This window comes from Schistocerca cancellata, chromosome 9 (genome assembly GCF_023864275.1).
Source record: "Schistocerca cancellata isolate TAMUIC-IGC-003103 chromosome 9, iqSchCanc2.1, whole genome shotgun sequence".
In the NCBI taxonomy this organism is placed as follows: domain Eukaryota; kingdom Metazoa; phylum Arthropoda; class Insecta; order Orthoptera; family Acrididae; genus Schistocerca; species Schistocerca cancellata.
In genome coordinates, this window is record NC_064634.1 from 38117224 (window position 1) to 38138160 (window position 20937).

General features: G+C 45.0%; 1 protein-coding gene across 1 annotated transcript in view; it reads right to left on the reverse strand.

Annotated features, from left to right (window-relative positions):
• The window catches only part of LOC126101028 (uncharacterized), a 73742-nt gene that overhangs the window by 35183 nt on the left and 17622 nt on the right, over positions 1-20937 (reverse strand). Inside the window, exon 2 of the mRNA XM_049911693.1 lies at positions 10371-10429. Within this exon, the coding sequence (XP_049767650.1) occupies positions 10371-10427 (57 nt within the window). The 5' untranslated portion in view covers positions 10428-10429. The remainder of the gene's footprint in view (positions 1-10370; positions 10430-20937) is intronic.

The window sequence follows — 20937 nt, forward strand, 5'->3', positions numbered from 1 at the left end:
CCAGCCTCATCCACGACCAGGCGAGAGGGAGTTGTTGCTTGGTTGTTTCCCACTCTCTGTTCCGTATGATCTTACAATCACTGTGAAACTACCAACAGCCATGTTGGACGTGATGGAGTTGTTAGGATATTAGTTATTTCCGAATTCCGCGATTCTCTTTCTGAGAACTTAGCAAAGTAGACGGGTGCTTGTTCTGTCTCATTTGTTTGTTCTAATTAACTATTTCTTTTGTCATGTGCCCAATTAATATTCATATTAATGTTACGTTTGACGTATGGACACCGGCAATGATTGTTATATACAGGGCTATTACAAATGATTGAAGCGATTTCATAAATTCACTGTAGCTCCATTCATTGACATATGGTCACGACACACTACAGATACGTAGAAAAACTCATAAAGTTTTGTTCGGCTGAAGCCGCACTTCAGGTTTCTGCCGCCAGAGCGCTCGAGAGCTCAGTGAGACAAAATGGCGACAGGAGCCGGGAAAGCGTATGTCGTGCTTGAAATGCACTCACATCAGTCAGTCATAACAGTGCAACGACACTTCAGGACGAAGTTCAACAAAGATCCACCAACTGCTAATTCCATTTGGCGATGGTATGCGCAGTTTTAAGCTTCTGGATGCCTCTGTAAGGGGAAATCAACGGGTCGGCCTGCAGTGAGCAAAGAAACGGTTGAACGCGTGCGGGCAAGTTTTACGCGTAGCCCGCGGAAGTCGACGAATAAAGCAAGCAGGGAGCTAAACGTACCACAGCCGACGGTTTGGAAAATCTTACGGAAAAGGCTACAGCAGAAGCCTTACCGTTTCGAACTCATTGATGGGGACATGCTGCGCCGAGTGTGGGAGGAACTTGATTATCGGCTTGATGTCTGCCGAATCACTAAAGGGGCACATATCGAACATTTGTGAATGCCTAAAAAAACTTTTTGAGTTTTTGTATGTGTGTGCAAAGCATTGTGAAAATATCTCAAATAATAAAGTTATTGTAGAGCTGTGGAATCGCTTCAATCATTTATAATAACCCTGTACTTACATTCACTTGGGCCTAGGTATTAATGCTATGGTTAGTGAATCCCTTCTTTACGGTTATATTTATGTAATGACTTTTTCTATCCAAGACTCATTTAGCAGAACCACCCTTTAGCTATCGTCAAATCCGTTGTACATACTTTTTAATTCAGTATCTGAGTACTTTGGTGAACGATATGCCTGTCAGTAGACCCAGTATCTGAGTTCTTTGGTGAACGATATGGCTTTCAGTAGCCCCAGTATCTGAGTTCTTCGGTGAACGATATACCTGTCATTAGCCCAGCTGATGCAGGTCTTTATAGCAGTCGAAAGACTCGCATGTGTCTATAGCTTGGTTGAAGCATGTGTAAGGCATGAAACAGATAGTACTGACGTCGCATTTGACAGGGAAAGCAGGACCTAAGAAACATAAAGAGACTTTCATAGTATATGTCAACCTAGAAAAAGTTTTTGACTATGTAAAATGGTGCAATATGTTAGTAATCCTCAGGTACGCTACACGGGAACACGGTCAATACGCAATATTTGTAAGAACGAAGAAGGAACATATAAGAATGGAAGGCCTAGACCGATGTAGCTGGGTTTAAAATGGTGTAAGATAGAGCAGTAGTCTTTCTTCCCTACTGTTTCATCCGTATACCGAAGAAGTGATGGCGAAAATGAAAGTTAGAGTCATAAGTACGATTGAATTTCAGTGATAAGGTTCTATGATGGCATTGCTGTCCTCAGTGAAAGTGAGAAAGAATTACGGGACGTGTGGAATGAATAGTGTGCTGAGCACATAATACGTATTGAGAGTAAACCGAAAAAAGAAAGCAATCAGGATTAGCAGAAATGTGATTTACGATAAATTTAGCATCAAAGGTAGCGCTCGCGTAGTAGACGGACCAGTCGCATTATGTGATCACCCCCCGTGTTCGACGTAAACGAGAAATAAACATACACTGACGGCAGGTAGTAGCGCTAGAAGTGGAGGATATATAAAGTGTGTCAGAGGGACACGGAAAACAGGGTAGTCGTTGCTGTAATGCGATTTGTCTGGCGTTTAAAAGGGCATGATCATTGGCTTTCGGAACGAGGGTGGAAACATTTTCGGAACCTTTAAGTTTGTTAACTGTTCGTGCGCCACTTAGGTTGAAGAATACCGTGGATGGCAAAACGGTGCCATCCAAAACCAGCACCAATGCAGTTGTGGTGCACTATCGGCCAAGAATGAAAGGGGGCAACGACGCCTGCGGAAATGTTTACTGTCGAATAGATGAGCAACTGTTCAGCAACTGACGGCCAAGACTATCCAAGAGGCTTGCAACAGTGTCTTCTCAACGACTGTTCAGCGAATCTTGCTGCGTATGGGCCTCCGAAACATGTGGCTGGTTCATGCACTCGTGCTGACTAAAGTTCGTTGGCGACGAAGGCCGGAATTTACACACCGTTACTCAGCCGGCCTTCCAACAAGTGGCAAAAGGTGGCTTTTCCACAGGAATCAAATTTTATGTTCCATGAGATGCATGGCCGTTGCCATGTATGGCGTGAAACGTCCGAAAGCAAGCACAATGCATGCGTTATGGTCTGCGTAATGTTTTCGTGCAATATTTGGGTGATTTCCCAATTCTGGATGACACACATGATCGACGGAATTGTGCATCTATCTTTGTAGACATCGCCCAGTTCTACATGCAGTTTGTTTTTCCTCGGCACGATGGCATCTACCAGCAGGACAATGCAACGTGTCACACAACTCGCAGAGAAAGAGGATGAGTTTACCGTACTCCCCTCGCCACTAAACTTCCCGAATTCATACCTAATCGAGAGTATGTGGGACCAGCTGTATCGGTGTGTTCCCGCCATGGTTGTTAGCCGAGAAACCTAGCACCGCTGCCCACGCCACTGGAATCGGCATGACTCCATATCCACGTCCGCTCCTTCCAGAACCCCACTGGCTCTCTATTCCTGCAGCTATCGCAGCGGTCCACACTGCAAAAGATGGTTACTCAGGTTTTTGACAGGTAGTTACATTAATATGACTGGACAATGTGATTGAACGGATTGTTAAAGATGTTTAGTAGTGTCATAAATTAGAGTTAATTGGAGGAAAATTTTACAATAAATGTACGATTGGAGCGCAGCATCGTACGGAAGTGAATCATGGGCTGTGGAGAAACTGGATGAGAAGCGAAAGGGTTAAGATGTGGTGCTACTGAAAAATGTTGGAAATCGTGCATAGTGATAAGATCAGAAAAGAGGAGGTTCCCCACAGAATCGGCGAGGGAAGAAACGCTCAGAAGCAGAAGGGTCAGGATGGTACGAAATCTATGGAGGGTTCAGGGAATAACCGGGGTATAGCCTCCATGGCACGAGAAGGCGCTGTAGAGGGTAAAAACTGTACGAGAAGGCAGAGATTAGAATATATCCACACACATAATTGAGGACGTTGGTTGCAAGTGCTGGTCTATGATGAAGAGGATGGCACAGAAAAGAGATTCCCGGCTGGTCGTGTTATATATTACTTCTCCCAAAATCAGCACGAAGGGAAATTCGATCCCATACGGAGGCTTAACGATACTATTTTACCCCTCATGCCATTCGTGATTAGAATAGGGAAATCGTAGTGGTATCCTCCACCATCTACATACGTAAACATTGTTTATCGAGTGCATATGTAGATGCAAGACTTCTCTGTGGTACACCACACCTCCATACCAAGATACCGACTGCTGGAGGAATACCTTGACAAACATTTCGACCTGATCCCATACTCAGTCTGGTTCACTGTTGCGATAAATATTGCTGCTATAAACATCACACTATAATCATATTTGATGCTTTTAGGGTCCACCGAGTACCTGCCAAACACTGTTGCATCGTCGCTGTACAGCTTGAATTTGGTTGGTGCATAAGTTCGTAGGGTTTTTGTTTTGCATTTTTGGTATTCCGATTGCTATGGGTTTATGGGTTCATTTATCGATTGTTGTTTTTTGTTTGTAGTTCACTGCTATTTGGGTGTACATGTTGTCACTCTCTCATTTGGAGATAGTGAGCGGACCTGTGGACGCTAGAAAATGGAGTGCCAAATGGATAAACCGGAAAATTTCTGACATATTACCGGCCGCAGTGGCCGAGCGGTTCTAGGCGCTTGAGTCTGGAACCGCGTGACCGCTACGGTCGCAGGTTCGAATCCCGCCTCGGGAATGGATATGTGTGATGTCCGTAGGTTAGTTAGGTTTAAGTAGTTCTAAATTCTAGGGGACTGATGACCTCAGATGTTAAGTCCCATAGTGCTCAGAGCCATTTGAACAATTTTGTGACATATTTTTCTGCTTGATTTCAGTGGAGGGATGACAGCAGTGGAGACAGCCAGAAACATTTGCGCCATGTACGGGGACAATGTCATTTGACAGAGCACGGCAACAAAACGGTTTTCTGGTTTTGAGGAGGATCATTTTGACTTTAGTGACTCTCGACATTCAGGAAGATCTTCCCGGTTGGATGAAATCGTTTAAACATGTTAATCCGCAATGATCCACGTCAGTGTACTCGAGAACTAGAAAATCTGATGATCTCTGATGATTCCATCATTGTGTGACTTGGGGAAGATTAAAAAATCCGGTGTGTGGTTACCGCCTGCCCTAAGCCAAAAGCACAAAAATCAGCGTGTGGCCGTATGTGTTTTGCTTGCTTATCTTCAATTGACTTATGATCAATACCAACCATTACTGCCCTGTATCATTACTGGTGTCGAGAAATGGTGTCTTAATGCTAACATAAGGAAAAGAAAGGTATCGTTGAGCTCAAAGAAAGCAGCAATTGCACATACGAAGACCTGCTTGCGCAGACAAAAGATAATGTTATGGACCTGATGGAACAGCGACGGTGCGGCGTACTATGAATTGCTTCGCCGAGGTGTAACCATCACTGCTGACATTTCCTGTCAGCAACTGAGACGTCTTGTAGACGCAGTCCAATAACAATGGCCTGTAATACTGCTCGAAGTGATGCTACTCCATGACAAAGAGCGCCTGCATTCAGCTAGACTGAGAGAAACACTGTACTTTGGTTGGGAAGTCATTCCGCACCCACCTCATTCACCTGATCCTGCGCCCTCATATTTTCACCTTTGCCACTCTCTATCGAACAATCTGGTACCGAGAGCCATGGGTTTCGAATCCGTGCCAGACGGCACGAAACTCGATGACCACTAGAGGTCTCTGCAGCAGTCGCGCCGTAAGCCGTGGCTGCGCGAGCTCCTGGCCCGAGACTAACTTGAGGGCGCCACTGAGGAGCACGTGGTCCCAGCAGCCAATAGCGACATACCCTGTCGTGTATTTAGGCGGCTGCCTCTCGCTCAACGAGTATGGTATAACCAGTGGCTCCTGAAAATCAATCCTTCCAAGACCCAGGCAATCATCGTAGATCGTACCACTCGCTCCTTCCGGCTCCTGGATTTCTCCCTTACCATCTGCGCCCGTCCTGTCCGCCTCACCCCCACCATCACCTACCTTGGCCTCACCATTGACCGTCACCTCACCTGGATCCCTCATCTCCACTCCAACCAATCCAAAGCCCACAACCGCCTCCGACTCCTCAAACTCCTCTCTGGCCGGACATGGGAGTTGCACCCCTCTACCATCCTCCACACCTACAAATCCTTCATCCATCCCATCCTCTGTTATGCCAGTCCCGCCTGGATATCTGCCCCCCCCCCCCAAATTCTATAAGTCCCTCCAGATCCTAGAGCGTCATGCACTCCGCCTCGCCTTCTGTATATGGCTCCTGTCCCCCACGCGGATCCTCTATGACCTCATTCCTTTCCCCATCTGCTCCTGTTCCTCGAAGATATCTGCATACTCTACACCTCCCGCCACCTTGATCCCCCTCACCCCCTGGTTGCTCCTCTCCTCTCCCATTCCCGCCCCCTGCCATGTCTTCACTGTTGTGTCCCCCCTACCCTCCATCTCTACACCCTTCATCTCCTTTCCCAAGGTGGCTTCCATCAACTCCCCTTCCCGGATGATGCCCTCTCTCCCCCCATTTATCCCTCCTATCAACTCTGATCCTCACCCCCCCTCCTTTCCTCCATCCTTTTCCTGGGTTCCCTTCCCCCCCTTCCATCCTCTTTTTCCCCACCAACCCTCTCTCTGCCACCCTTCTCTCCCCTTTAGCATTTCCCTCCTCTGTCTTTTCCCATTCGCTCTCGCGTCTGCCCTGCCCCTCACCCCCCCCCCCCCATTATGAGACCTCTACCTCCTTCGGTTCCCCCCCTTTCGTGTTTCCTCTCCTCCCTCTTTGGTTTTCCCCCCTCATCTGTCCAGGTCCCCCCCCCCCCCCAATCTGCCCTTGGCTATGGTGTGTCATCTTTGCGCCGACATTTTAGTGCAGGGTTTACAGTGAGTGTTTAGTGTTGTGTGTCTTTTCCGGAGTGTTGCGAACGGACATCATACTGTCGCTGGGTGTGTTTTTTATATCTCTTGCGAACACAAACCAGACTGTCGCCATGTTTTTTTAATTGTCTGTCTACTGTGTTACCTGTCTGCTTCCTGTGTATTTTATTAGCATTGCCAACCTTTTGTTTTATGTTTGACTTTCCACAATTTTCCACCGTTTTTCAATTTAAGTCACCGTTTTATCGACTGCTTTTATTGTTTCTTATCTTCTTCTTACGTTTTAAAAAGTCTGTAGGCTGCAGAGCAGCGTACTAAGCTGCTGCCAGCCCGCCCCCTTAATGGGGAATCGAAATTCAATAAAGGAAAAAAAGGGAAAAACTACTAAGCTAGTCAGTCTGGCATTTGCGTTGAGTCGGTTGATATCTCGCTTACAGACATAGTGTTTACGTTGCGTGTCCTTACTTCCCGTTTACGAGCGGACGTTGTTTTTATTTCGTGAGGTTATCTCTTGTGACCCCGTTGCTTAATACTTTGTTGTTGATCTTGATGTCTTGCTAGGTTGTCTGTCGCCGTGCTTGTCCTTCAATTCCTGTTCGTCAGTCTTGTTTGTTCGCGGACCGTTCCCGTTCGGTCCCGCTGCGTTTTCATTAACGGCGACCCCGCTACCGTTCCTGTCGCGGTTACAACAAACAGCCTTCAAGGAACTTCCTTTACGGATGAAAATGAGCTTCCAACATTGCTTCGCCTTGAAACGACATGACGTCTACAACCGCGCAGTCGAAAAGTTACCCAGCGGTGGTAGACTGTTGTGTAGAGTAAAGGAGTATATGTTATTTATGACGAAAGTGTCTGTTATGTGTATCTGTTGTGGTTACAAAACTTATGGAAAAACTGTATGAAGTTATGCACCAATTCAATACGTTTGGGTACAAACGTTTACTTGGAGATAACCGTAATGAATACGATTTGAGGTATCTAAAGCAATGCACAAAGAGCCTCTAGAGGCCTCACTTTTAGCCACAAGCACGCCTTTCGCCTGATGATTTCTAACTTCACGAAAGAGAGAAAAAATATTTACGAATAGAAAACTGTCGTTCAATATCTCAAACAGGTGGATCGCGCTAGAGGCCACGGTATGTGATACCAGTTCTGTGCAATGGCTGCGTCATTATTATACGCTAACTCCTGCGAAGAAGTTCATTTTTGTTTCCTGTGGCGCACACCCGTATCCAACCTATCGGCCAGACTCCACTTAGAATGCATTTCCTTTCTGTACGCCGCGGCAGTAGGAGTAGGGTTGGACGTGGGTGAGTCCCTGGACCGGCCGTACTCTTCACATGGAAAAGGCCCCTGGTATTCATTCCGACAGCAGGATGAGTGGATCTGAGGCTGTTCTGTGTGCACTGCAACGTTGATAATCCCCTTCCCCGGATATGAACTTGGGACCCCTTGGCGGAAATCGAATCCACTACTCACATAGGCCACTGCAGCCACTGAAGACATTCGTTGGAAGTAATAAAAAGCGAGAAATTGATTCATTATTAAGTGAACTGTGAGCGCCCAAAGTTGTTGACTAGCAATGTAGTATTCGGTGGTAACTGAGAAACCGCTTGCGAGAAAGTAAAGGAAACAGGCATTCAGGCAAAAGTTCGCAAGACACATCAGCTCGTATCGCAAAGTTATGGAGAAGTACACCCCTTCAGGCATGCAATATGCCCGTGCAGCCAGAAATTGCTTATAACCTCGTAACCTAGGACCTCCTCTAATTAACTTGAACTGACGGCTATAACCAGCTACATTTTTAATCAGTGTAGTGCGCCAGGAAAAGTGTTTTCATAGTGCTTTCAGACAGTACATTACAGCTTTTAGTGACTAGCTGTTAACCAAACAATACTTTTCTTTATCAACACTTGCGTTGCTGAAACCTTACATTTACGATTTACACTGAACACACTGGCACGTTACTGACAGCGTGGATATCTCCTAACCGAATTCACACGTGAATGTGCGCGAGTGCTAGAGACATTAGCTTGATAGTAATATCTACATCTACATCTACATTCCTACTCCGCAAGCCACCCAACGGTGTGTGGCGGAGGGCACGATACGTGCCACTTTCATTACCTCCCTTCCCTGTTCCAGTCGCGTATGGTTCGCGGGAAGAACGACTGTCTGAAAGCCTCCGTGCGCGCTCTAATCTCTCTAATTTTACATTCGTGATCTCCTCGGGAGGTATAAGTAGGGGGAAGCAATATATTCGATACCTCATATAGAAACGCAACCTCTCGAAACCTGGCGAGCAAGCTACACCGCGATGCAGAGCGCCTCTTGCAGAGTCTGCCACTTGAGTTTGTTAAACATCTCCGTAACGCTATCACGGTTACCAAATAACCCTGTGACGAAACGCGCCGCTCTTCTTTGGATCTTCTCTATCTCCTCCGTCAACCCGATCTGGTACGGATCCCACACTGATGCGCAATACTCAAGTATAGGTCGAACGAGTGTTTTGTAAGCCACCTCCTTTGTTGATGGATTACATTTTCTAAAGACTCTCCCAATGAATCTCAACCTGGTACCCGCCTTACCAACAATTAATTTTATATGATCATTCCACTTCAAATCGTTCCGCACGCATACTCCCAGATATTTTACAGAAGTAACTGCTACCAGTGTTTGTTCTGCTATCATATAATCATACAATAAAGGATCCTTCTTTCTATATATTCGCAATACATTACATTTGTCTATGTTAAGGGTCAGATGCCACTCCCTGCACCAAGTTCCTATCCGCTGCAGATCTTTCTGCATTTCGCTACAATTTTCTAATGCTGCAACTTCTCTGTATATTACAGCATCAGCCGCGAAAAGCCGCATGTAACTTCCGACACTATCTACTAGGTCATTTATATATATTGTGAAAAGCAATGGCCCCATAACACTCCCCTGTGGCACGCCAGAGGTTACTTTGTCTGTAGACGTCTCTCCATTGATAACAACATGCTGTGTTCTGTTTGCTAAAAACTCTTCAATCCAGCCACACAGCTGGTCTGATATTCCGTAGGCTCTTACTTTGTTTATCAGGCGACAGTGTGGAACTGTATCGAACGCCTTCCGGAAGTCAAGGAAAATAGCATCTACCTGGGAGCCTGTATCTAATATTTTCTGGGCCTCATGAACAAATAAAGCGAGTTGGGTCTCACACGATCGCTGTTTCCGGAATCCATGTTGATTCCTACATAGTAGATTCTGGGTTTCCAAAAACGACATGATACTCGAGCAAAAGACATGTTCTAAAATTCTACAACAGATCGACGTCAGAGATATAGGTCTATAGTTTCGCGCATCTGCTCGACAACCCTTCTTGAAGACTGGGACTACCTGTGCTCTTTCCCAATCATTTGGAACCTTCCGATCCTCTAGAGACTTGCGGTATACGGCTGTTAGAAGGGGGGCAAGTTCTTTCGCGTACTCTGTGTAGAATCGAATTGGTATCCCGTCAGGTCCAGTGGACTTTCCTCTGTTGAGTGATTCCAGTTGCTTTTCTATTCATTGGACACTTATTTCGATGTCAGCCATTTTTTCGTTTGTGCGAGGATTTAGAGAAGGAACTGCAGTGCGGTGTTCCTCTGTGAAACAGCTTTGGAAAAAGGTGTTTAGTATTTCAGCTTAGCTTTACGCGTGTCATCGTATTTTTCAATGCCTTCATCATCCCGGAGTGTCTGGATATGCTGTTTCGATCCACTTACTGATTTAACGTAAGACCAGAACTTCCTAGGATTTTCTGTCAAGTTGATATCGTAAATAAAATGTGTAGCACTTGCCTGGAGTTTCGTTTACGACTGGTAATTAATATAGCATGTTGCCTTTATTGTTAATGTTTAATTTTATTTGTTAAAACTAATCATCATTATCGGAAGTAGCATTCTGAACATTGATGGTCGATGAAAACTCACCAGTGCGACAGCTTTAATTATGAAGGGTGGGCCCTTGACGACCTCCGTGAGAGCCATGTCTGGAAGAGAAAATGTTTATCAGTATACAATATTTTTAGATTTTTAAAACTGGACTTATGTTTGTTTCCTTTTTACATTTGTTAAAGGGTTTGAATAGTCCAAGAAGTTAAGTTAGAAGCTGAGACAAATATGGATATTAGAGGGTATCAGACACTGGATTCCATCTAAGATGTTTAACACTTGCATTAAGACGTCTGCTCAATTGAAGTGTAACTGAAAATGGGTGAGTTGTTTAGTATAAGTAACGTCGGGGGTCTGTGATACGGGCCAATTAAACCGCAGTATAGATCCACACGTCATAAAGTACAAACACTATGTACGAGATTCTGGAGATTTTATACAACGAATTAAAGAGCTTCAACGGGGAAAGGTCGAGGTGATGATGACAGTAGTATATTAAATTACTATCCAGACCATTAGTTTTCGCATAATTCGCAGTCAAATGAAAACGAGACAGACGGGAAAAAGTTAAGTAAACTGCTCATAATATTAAAAGTAATTGCCATAACTGTTAATACGTTTATTCCACTGTGAAACGAGACGGTTAATTACTTCACAGAAAAATGTTTGTGGCTGGCTACAGAACCACTCATGTACATATCTTTTCCGACGTGACCACCTATAATCATAAGTAAACTGCTCATGATATTACAATCGCTGTAACTGTTAATACGTTTATTCCACTGTGAAACGAGACGGTTAATGACTACCTATAATCATTGGTTTGCAAATGACGTTAATAATGGTGTAATGTTGTTCAGTATACCCTTCTCATTCTCCAATAGAAATATCTGTACTTATACCCATTACACCCTCCAAGTGTGTGTGTGTGTGTGTGGGTGGGTGGGTGGATGGGTGTGTGTTTTCTCCAGATTGGTTGGTCAGTATGCCCATGCAACGTTATGCCTACACACACCAAATACTTGGACCACCAAAATGAGCAATTTCGACAATTACGTTTTCTGCCCTCTCGACGTATGAGCGTACATCCAGAATCACTACGCAGACTTAATCTGCTCTCATCCAGTACGAGCACGTGGCCCACTTCTTGCTGGGCCAGTCCCAATGTTCTTGGCGCCATAACAGACTTTCGAACACGGTACACTCAAAGATCAACGTTGTGACACTGTACTCCTTTCCCAGGTGCGTCTTTTCAGTGGTCCCTTCGGCCTTGACTTCGTATATATGGATGAAACACCACGATCGCATCGGACAACGTAAGCGGAACCAGGGGATATTCAGCGGAAGGACTGGTCTGCCCTTGCCATCAAGCACCTGTCGTACGCGTTGGGCAGATATACTGCAGCACATCCACTTTCACCAGCAACCAACCAGCAATTGTTAACAGCGCCCATGGATAAATGGAGCGCCCTACCACAACAACTCTTTGCTAATAACCTTGTGGCCAGCGTTGGACCGTGTTGCAAAGCATGTTCTGTTGTCTGTGGTGATCATACACACCGTTGAGAACTAAGCCCCTCCTTTTGTATTGGCCAATGGTCACTCACAAATCGCAGTGATTTCAGTGTAATTATTGCATCAGAATGAAAGTCTCATTTCTGTTCATCTCATAGCATTTTTCCCAGTTACCTGCTGTGCTACAATGTAGCATTTCTTTCTAGCACAGTCTAAGCTTTGTCGAGCTATGTTACACTACTGGCCATTAAAATTGCAACACCAACAAGAAATGCAGATGATAAACGGGTGTTCATTGGACAAATATATTGCACTAGAACTGATATGTCATTTGGGTGCATAGATCCTGAGAAATCAGTACCCAGAACATCCATCACTGGCCCTAATAACGGCCTTGATACGCCTGGGCATTGAGTCAAACAGAGCTTGGATGGCGTGTACAGGTACAGCTGCCCATGCAGCTTCAACACGATACTACAGTTCATCAAGAGTAGTGACTGGCGTATTGTGAAGAGACAGTTGCTCGGCCACCATTCACCAGACGTTTTCAATTGGTGAGAGATCTGGAGAATGTGCTGGCCAGGGCAGCAGTCGAACATTTTCTGTGTCCAGAAAGGCCCGTAAAGGACCTGCAACATACGGTCGTGCATTATCCTGCTGAAATGTAGGGTTTCGAAAGGGTCGAGTGAAGAGTACAGCCACGGGTCGTAACACATCTGAAATGTAACGTCCACTGTTCAAAGTGCCGTCAATGCGAACAAGAGGTGACCGGAACGTGTAACCAATGGCACCCCATACCATCACGCCATGACGAACACACGCTTCCAATGTGTGTTCACCGCGATGTCGCCAAACACGGATGCGACCATCATGATGCTGTAAAAAGAGCCAGGATTCATCCGAAGAAATGACATTTTGCCATTCGTGCACTCAGGTTCGTCGTTGAGTACACCATCGCAGGCGCTCCTGTCTGTGATGCAGCGTCAAGGGTAACCGCAGCCATGGTCTTCGAGCTGATAGTCCATGCTGCTGCAAAAGTCGTAGAACTGTTCCTGCAGATGATTGTTGTCTTGCAAACGTCCCCATCTGTTGACTCAGGGATCGAGACGTGGTTGTACGATCCGTTACAGCCATGCGGAGAAGATGCTTGTCATCTCGACTGCTAGTGATGCGAGGCCGTTGGGATCCACCACAGCGTTCCGTATTACCCTCCTGAACCCACCGATTACATATTCTGCTAACAGTCATTGGATCTCGACCAACGCGAGCAGAAATGTCTCTAAACGATAAACCACAATCGCTATAGGCTTCAATCCGACGTTTATCAAAGTCGGAAACGTGATGGTACGCATTTCTTCTCCTTACTCGAGGCATCACAACAACGTTTCGCCAGGCAACGCCGGTCAACTGCTGTTTGTGTATGAGAAATCGATTGGAAACTTTCATCATGTCAGCACGTTGTAGGTGTCGCCACCGGCGTCAACCTTGTGTGAATGCTCTGAAATGGTAATCATTTGCATGTCACAGCATCTTCTTCCTTTCGGTTAAATTTAGCGTCTGTAGCACGTTATCTTCGTGGTATAGCAATTTTAATGGACAGTAGTGTACTTTGTAGTGACATGTCATGCGAAATTTACTTTCGTTGTTAGGTTTTGCAACCAGAGTGTTTTGCATGTGTATTAGCTTATTAAAAAAATTCATCTGTTTTACTTGTTTTACGAACAAATCGGATCACAATGTAATTTTGACAGGATCTTCTATACGGTAAGAGTCTCCGTGGAAGGCTTAAGTAGACATGTAAAGCACCTTACTATAACAATTTGCCCCGGAACTGCCAAAGTCTGGATGTTTAAGGTAATCTTGCAGACAGGGCAACTACAGCTGCGACTAATCATGTTGTGGATTAAAAAGTTGCTTCAGCTGTATTTAATCTTTTTATTTTGTAGCACTGAAAATCACAACCTCAGGTGACGTGTAAGTAAGCCATGTGAGTTAGGTAGCCCAGAGCATGGAACACAAAATTCGATTTTAAACCAAATTAATAAACTAGATGTGGTACGTCAATGAATCAAAATCAGTCGGGCGGGAGATCCAAGTCCAAAATAGTCGGTTAGGTCAGAAACCCACTCTATGCACATTCACAGATTACTGGATACGACAACGTACTGTGATACACGACAGACGTTGAATAAATAATGAAACACATCTATTTTTCTCGGCCAGTTTCGGCTGAAAAAACGCAGAATTTGTTGAAGGACTCGTGGAATATTGCTGCTTCATGCCCTATACTTTCATGAATTTTCGCAGGATGAGGTGCTATATGTAGCTCAAATGGTTCAAATGGCTCTGAGCTCTATGGGACTTAACATCTGAGGTCATCAGTCCCCTAGACTTAAACCTAATTAACATAAGGAACAAGTGACAGGAATGGGGAAAGAAATACAGTAGAAGAAGAATGGGTAGCTTAGAGGGATGAAGTAGTGAAGGCAGCAGAGGATCAAGTAGGTAAAAAGACGAGGGATGATAGAAATCCTTGGGTAACAGAAGAAATATTGAATTTAATTGATGAAAGGAGAAAATATAAAAATGCAGTAAATGAAGCAGGCAAAAAGGAATACAAACGTTTCAAAAATGAGATAGACAGGAAGTGCAAAAAGGCTAAGCAGGGATGGCTAGAGGACAAATTTAAGGATGTAGAGGCTTATCTCACTAGGGGAAAATTAGAGACCTTTTCAAAAAAGAGAACCACTTGTATGAATATCAAGAGCTCAGATGGAAACCCAGTTCTAAGCAAAGAAACGAAAGCAGGAAGGTGGAAGGAGTATATAGAGGGTCTATACAAGGGTGATGTATTTGAGGAGAATATTATGGAAATGGAACAGGATGTAGCTGAAGATGACATGGGAGATAAGATACTGCGTGAAGAGTTTGATATAGCACTGAAAGACGTAAGTCGAAACAAGGCCCCGGGAGTAGACAACAGTCCATTAGAACTACTGACGGCCTTGGGAGACCCAGTCCTGACAAAAATCTACCACCTGGTGAGCAAGATGTATGAGACAGGCGAAATACCTTCACACTTCAAGAGGAATATAATAATTCCAATCCCAAAGAAAGCAGGTGTTGACAGATGAGTGGAATAAGTCACAGCTGCAATATACTAACATCAATTCTATCCAGGCGAATGGAAAAACTGATAGAAGCCGACCTCGGGTTAGATCAGTTTGGATTCCGTAGAAATGTTGGAACACGTGAGGCAATACTGACCCTACGACTTATCTTAGAAGCTAGATTAAGGAAAGGCAAACCTACGTTTCTAGCATTTGTAGACTTAGAAAAGGCTTTTGACAATGTTGACTGGAATACTCTCTTTCAAATTCTGAAGGTGGCAGGGGTAAAATACAGGGAGCGAAAGGCTATTTGCAATTTGTACAGGAACCAGATGGCAGTTATAAGAGTCGAGGGACATGAAAGGGAAGCAGTGGTTGGGAATGGAGTGAGACAGGGTTGTAGCCTCTCCCCGATGTTATTCAATCTGTACATTGAGCAAGCGGTGAAGGAAACAGAAGAAAAATTCGAAGTAGGTATTAAAATACATGGTGAAGAAATAAAAACTTTTAGGTTCGCCGATGACATTGTAATTCTGTCAGACAGCAAAGGACTTAGAAGAGCAGTTGAACAGAATGGACAGTGTCAGTTGAACGGAATGGATAGTGTCTTGAAAGGAGGATTAAGATGAACATCAACAAAAGCAAAACGAGGATAATGGAATGTAGTCGAATTAAGTCTGGCAATGCTGAGGCAATTAGGTTAGGAAATGAGAGACTTAACGTAGTAAACGAGTTTTGCTATTTGGGGTGCAATATAACTGATGATGGTCGAAGTAGAGAGGATATAAAATGTAGACTGGCAATGGCAAGGAAAGCGTTTCTGAAGAAGAGAAATTTGTTAACATCGATTATAGATTTAAGTGTCAGGAAGTCGTTTCTGAAAGTATTTGTATGGACTGTAGCCATGTATGGAAGTGAAACATGGACGATAAATAGTTTAGACAAGAAGAGAATAAAAGCTTTCGAAATGTGATGCTACAGGAGAATGCTGAAGATTAGATGGGTAGACCACATATTCAATGAGGAGGTATTGAATAGAATTGAGAAGAAGAGGAATTTGTGCACATCTTGACTAGAGGAAGGGATCGGTTGGTTCTGAGGCTCAAGGTATAACCAATTTAGTATTGGGGGGCACCGTTTAGGGTAAAAATCGTAGAGGGAGACCAAGATATGAATACACTAAGCAGATTACGAAGGATGTAGGTTGCATTAGGCACTGGGAAATGAAGAAGCTTGCACAGGATAGAGTAGGATGGAGAGCTGCATCTAACCAGTCTCAGGAGTGAAGACCACAACAACAACTAAGGACATCACACACATCCATGACCGAGGCAGGATGCTACTCGTAGCCTTCAAAATGGTACCTATAACGGAGATGCATTCTAACTCGAGAGCTGGCAGTGAGTTTCTTTTGGTGGAAAATCGACGGATGTAAAGGTAATATCCGGAGTACCACAGGGAAGTGCCATAGGACAGTTGTTGTTCACAGTATATAGAGGGTGTAGTTTAAGTACGGGAACACTTTCAATTATTTATTGCACAAGAACGTAACATTGCACGACGGTTTGCTTGTGCCCGGCAAAGAGAAGCGGACGTCCCAGTGTCAGGGAAGTGAATGTGGAGCACGTACGAGAGACATTCATAAGTAGTCCAAAGAAATCGGTGCGGCGTGCATCCCGTGAACTCGAAATGGCTCCAATGACAGCGTGGAAAGTCCTGCAACAGTAGCTATCAATGAAACCATTCAAATTGGAGGTAGTGCAGAAGCTCAATGACGGCGACAAAGACAAGCGTTTTGAGTTTTGTTCTCAGTTGCAACAAGTTGAATGAGGATGGGGATGCATTGTCGGTCGCTTAATTTTTAGCGACGAAGTCGCTTTTCACACTAATGGGAAAGTGAACAGGCATAATGGTCGAATCTGGAGCACAAAGCATCCACACGAATGCATTGAATTTGAAAGTGATTCCCAAAGGTAAATGATTTTTGTGCCTTTTCACGTCGAAAACTGTAAGGGCCATTCTTCTTCGCCGAGAGCATTGCCACTGGATATTCCTACTTGGACATGTTGCAGCAATGGATGATGCCTCAAATGCAGTCGGACTCTCCGTTCATCTTTCAGCAGGACGGGGCTCCACCCCATTTGCATGGTGACGTTCGTGGCTGCCTGAACACGGGGCTGCCGCATCGATGGATCGGCCGTTCTACAGAAGGGGACAGCTGTTTCATGAAATGGCCTCCCCGATCACCAGATCTCACTCCGTATGATGTTTTTTTCTGTGCGGACACATTAAAGATCTGGTGTATGTACCGCCTCTACCATGTGTTGTAGCAGAGCTCCGCGAGAGAATACGGGAAGCGACTGCCACAGTCGATGATGCCATGCTCGGACAGGTATGGCTAGAATTTCATTACCGTACTGACGTCTGCCGGGTCACTCATGGTTCGCATATCGAATGATTGTAAAAAAAAAAAAAAAAAAAAAAAAAAAATTCAATTTCTCTTCAAAATGCAATATGTTTGACATCTGTGCAATGTTTAGTTCTTCTGCAATAAATAATTGAAAGTGTTCTCGGACTTTATGTACATGCTGCACTAAGCACTAATAATCTAGTAGAACGCGTCGGATGATCTTTAAGGCTATTCCCAGATGATGCAGTTGTTTATAGCAAAGTATCAACGACAGAAGGTAGTAAGAATTTGCAGAACGACCTGGAGAAAACTGATGAATGGTGGAGACACTGGCAGTTGACCCTGAACGTAAATAAATGTAACATCATGAGATTTTCACTCTGCAGCGGAGTGTGCGCTGATATCAAACTTCCTGGCAGATTAAAACTGTGCAGGAGAGCTTCTGTAAAGTTTGGAGGGTAGGAGACGAGGTACTGGCAGAAGTAAAGCTCTGAGGACGGGGCGTGAGTCGTGTTTGGGTAGCTCAGTTGGTAGAGCACTTGCCCGCGAAAGGCAAAGGTCTCGAGTTCGAGTCTCGGTCCGGCACACAGTTTCAAATGTAACATATTGCGCATACATAGGAAAATAAATCCAGTACTGTACAGCTACACTATTGATGACAAACAGCTGGAGACAGCGTGTGCCATAAAATATCTAGGCGTATCTATCCAGAGCTCTCTTAAGTGGAATGACCATGTAAAACAGATAGTGGGAAAAGCAGACACCAGCCTCTGATTCATTGGAGGAATCTCAAGGAAATGTAACCCATCCACGAAAAAATTCGCTTATAAGGCGCTTGTTTCCCCGATTCTTGAAGATTGTTCATCTATCTGGGATCCCTATCAGGTAGGACTAATGGAGGAGTTAGAGAAGCTCCAACGAAGAGGGGCGCGTTTCGTCACGGGATCGTTTAGCTGCCGAGAGAGCGTTACAGAGATGCTAAACAAACTGCACTGGCAGACATTACAAGAGTGACGTTGTGCATCACGGAGAGATTTTCTATTGAAATTTCGGGACAGCACTTTGAAAGACGTGCACTTCATTCACCATTCAGCGCTCGTATTTCATATTTCTAATCCCAGCATTCTAGTACTCGGTAAAATAATAATTCAGGTAATATTAATAATTTCTATGGGTTGCCTGTTTTATTTGACGATTTTTACAGCTTGTCTCACACTGATCTGTGAGAGGAGCTTGGCGCTAGAAATTTTCTTTATTTATGGGTGAGGGCAGCAGTCTTCCTAGCAGCCATGATGGCTTCCCGTTTCCCATCCCGTTTCCGATCGCCAGGGTAGAACGTGGTGTCGTTTGAAAGTTCAGTAGCGGCCAAAGCTTCTCCTGTTCACAGTTCCCCAACCTGCCTTACCAACCTTGTAACTGCTATTTCTGCTCGATTTTAACGTCACGAGGTCGCCTCCCTGTGAGATTCTGGCCCTATGATTGTCCAGTTCAGGTGCGCGCCCGTTTTTCGCGGGTACGCGCCAACCGCCCTCCGCGGGTGGAGAGTGGACAAAGGTGGCAGTAGTTCAGTTCTAGTGTCACCGTGCCGGAGACTGGAGGTGCCGCATCCAGGAGATGAATTTCGGTAAGCATGAGCGCCGACGTGCACTGTAGATTCGCGCCCTGCGGCCCAGAGGGAACCTGATAGGTCGTTGTGAATAGTTTCGCGTCTTGCGGGTTTTATTGCATTAGTACGGGAGGCTACCGAGCGATTCATGCAAGTAGCATCTTTCTTAGTCTTTGGCTGATTCATGGTGGTTGTCGTTGTGTGCCTGCAACCCCTCCCTTTAGTAAATTGGTCCCTATTTGATAATACGGCTATCCTTCCTAAAATTCCTTTCCTCCTGCTATCGTGGCTGGTTATGAACGTACGTTGGGGCAGGCTGCTGAACTCGAATATTTCTTCCCCCCACCCCCATTTGGTTGTATTATTCTTCGATTCTCAACTGTTTAATCAATGAGTCCTTTAATCTTACATTCTCTCTCTTTCATTACGTGAACTCTCCCCTAGTGTAACAGAGTAATGCGGAATTATAACGGTTGCTATAACGTCTCGCGCCACTAACGATAGTATAAAGATTCAATATCGCGCGCCTGGCATGACCATTGCACGCATGGCACCGATAACAGTAGTAATCATGTTCAACTATTCCCCATTGATAAACTGGGAAGTGTTCACGGCTCAGTGTGAGCACGTGAGCACTAAATCCACTTGATGTGGTGGAAGTAGTGGCCTCTGTTTTACCTTGCTGGTTTAGACAAAAATATCAAAAATCACAGCCCCCACAGCAAGGAATAGTAACCTGGAAATAACGATCCACCGCTTTTAACTTTTCAATAAGAGTCCGACAACATATTACTTCCCCCCACATACATCTCGCGTATTGATCACGAGGAAAAATTCGAGAAATTGGAGCCAATACATAGGCGTACCGACAATCATTCTGCCCACGCACTATTCGCGAGTGGAACAGAGTTGGAGGAATCAGATGGTGGTACCGAAAGTACCCTCCACCACACACCATTACGTGGCTTGCGGAGTATGATGCAGGCGTAGAAAACCAGAACATCTCAGATATTCATAGGTGCTTAACGTTTACAGAAATCTCAGAAATCTACGAGGTGCATTCAAGTTCTAAGGCCTCCGATTTTTTTTCTAATTAACTACTCACCCGAAATCGATGAAACTGGCGTTACTTCTCGACGTAATCACCCTGCAGACGTAGACATATTTCACAACGCTGACGCCATGATTCAATGGCAGCGGCGAAGGCTTCTTTAGGAGTCTGTTTTGACCACTGGAAAATCGCTGAGGCAATAGCGGCACGGCCGGTGAATGTGCGGCCACGGAGAGTGTCTTTCATTGTTGGAAAAAGCCAAAAGTCACTAGGAGCCAGGTCAGGTGAGTAGGGAGCATGAGGAATCACTTCAGAGTTGTTATCACGAAGAAACTGTTGCGTAACGTTAGCTCGATGTGCGGGTGCGTTGTCTTGGTGAAACAGCACACGCGCAGCCCTTCCCGGACGTTTTTGTTGCAGTGCAGGAAGGAATTTGTTCTTCAAAACATTTTCGTAGGATGCACCTGTTACCGTAGAGCCCTTTGAGACGCAATGGGTAAGGATTACGCTTTCGCTGTCCCAGAACATGGACACCATCATTTTTTCAGCACTGGCGGTTACCCGAAATTTTTTTGGTGGCGGTGAATCTGTGTGCTTCCATTAAGCTGGCTGGCGCTTTGTTTCTGGACTGAAAAATGGCGTCCACGTCTCATCCATCGTCACAACCGACGAAAATAAAGTCCCATTCATGCTGTCGTTGCGCGTCAACATTGCTTGGCAACATGCCACACAGGCAGCCATGTGGTCGTCCGTCAGCATTCGTGGCACCCACCTGGACGACGCTTTTCGCATTTTCAGGTCCTCATGCAGGATTGTGTGCACAGAACCCAGAGAAATGCCAACTCTGGAGGCGATCTGTGCAACAGTCATTCGGCGATCTCCCAAAACAATTCTCTCCACTTTCTCTATCATGT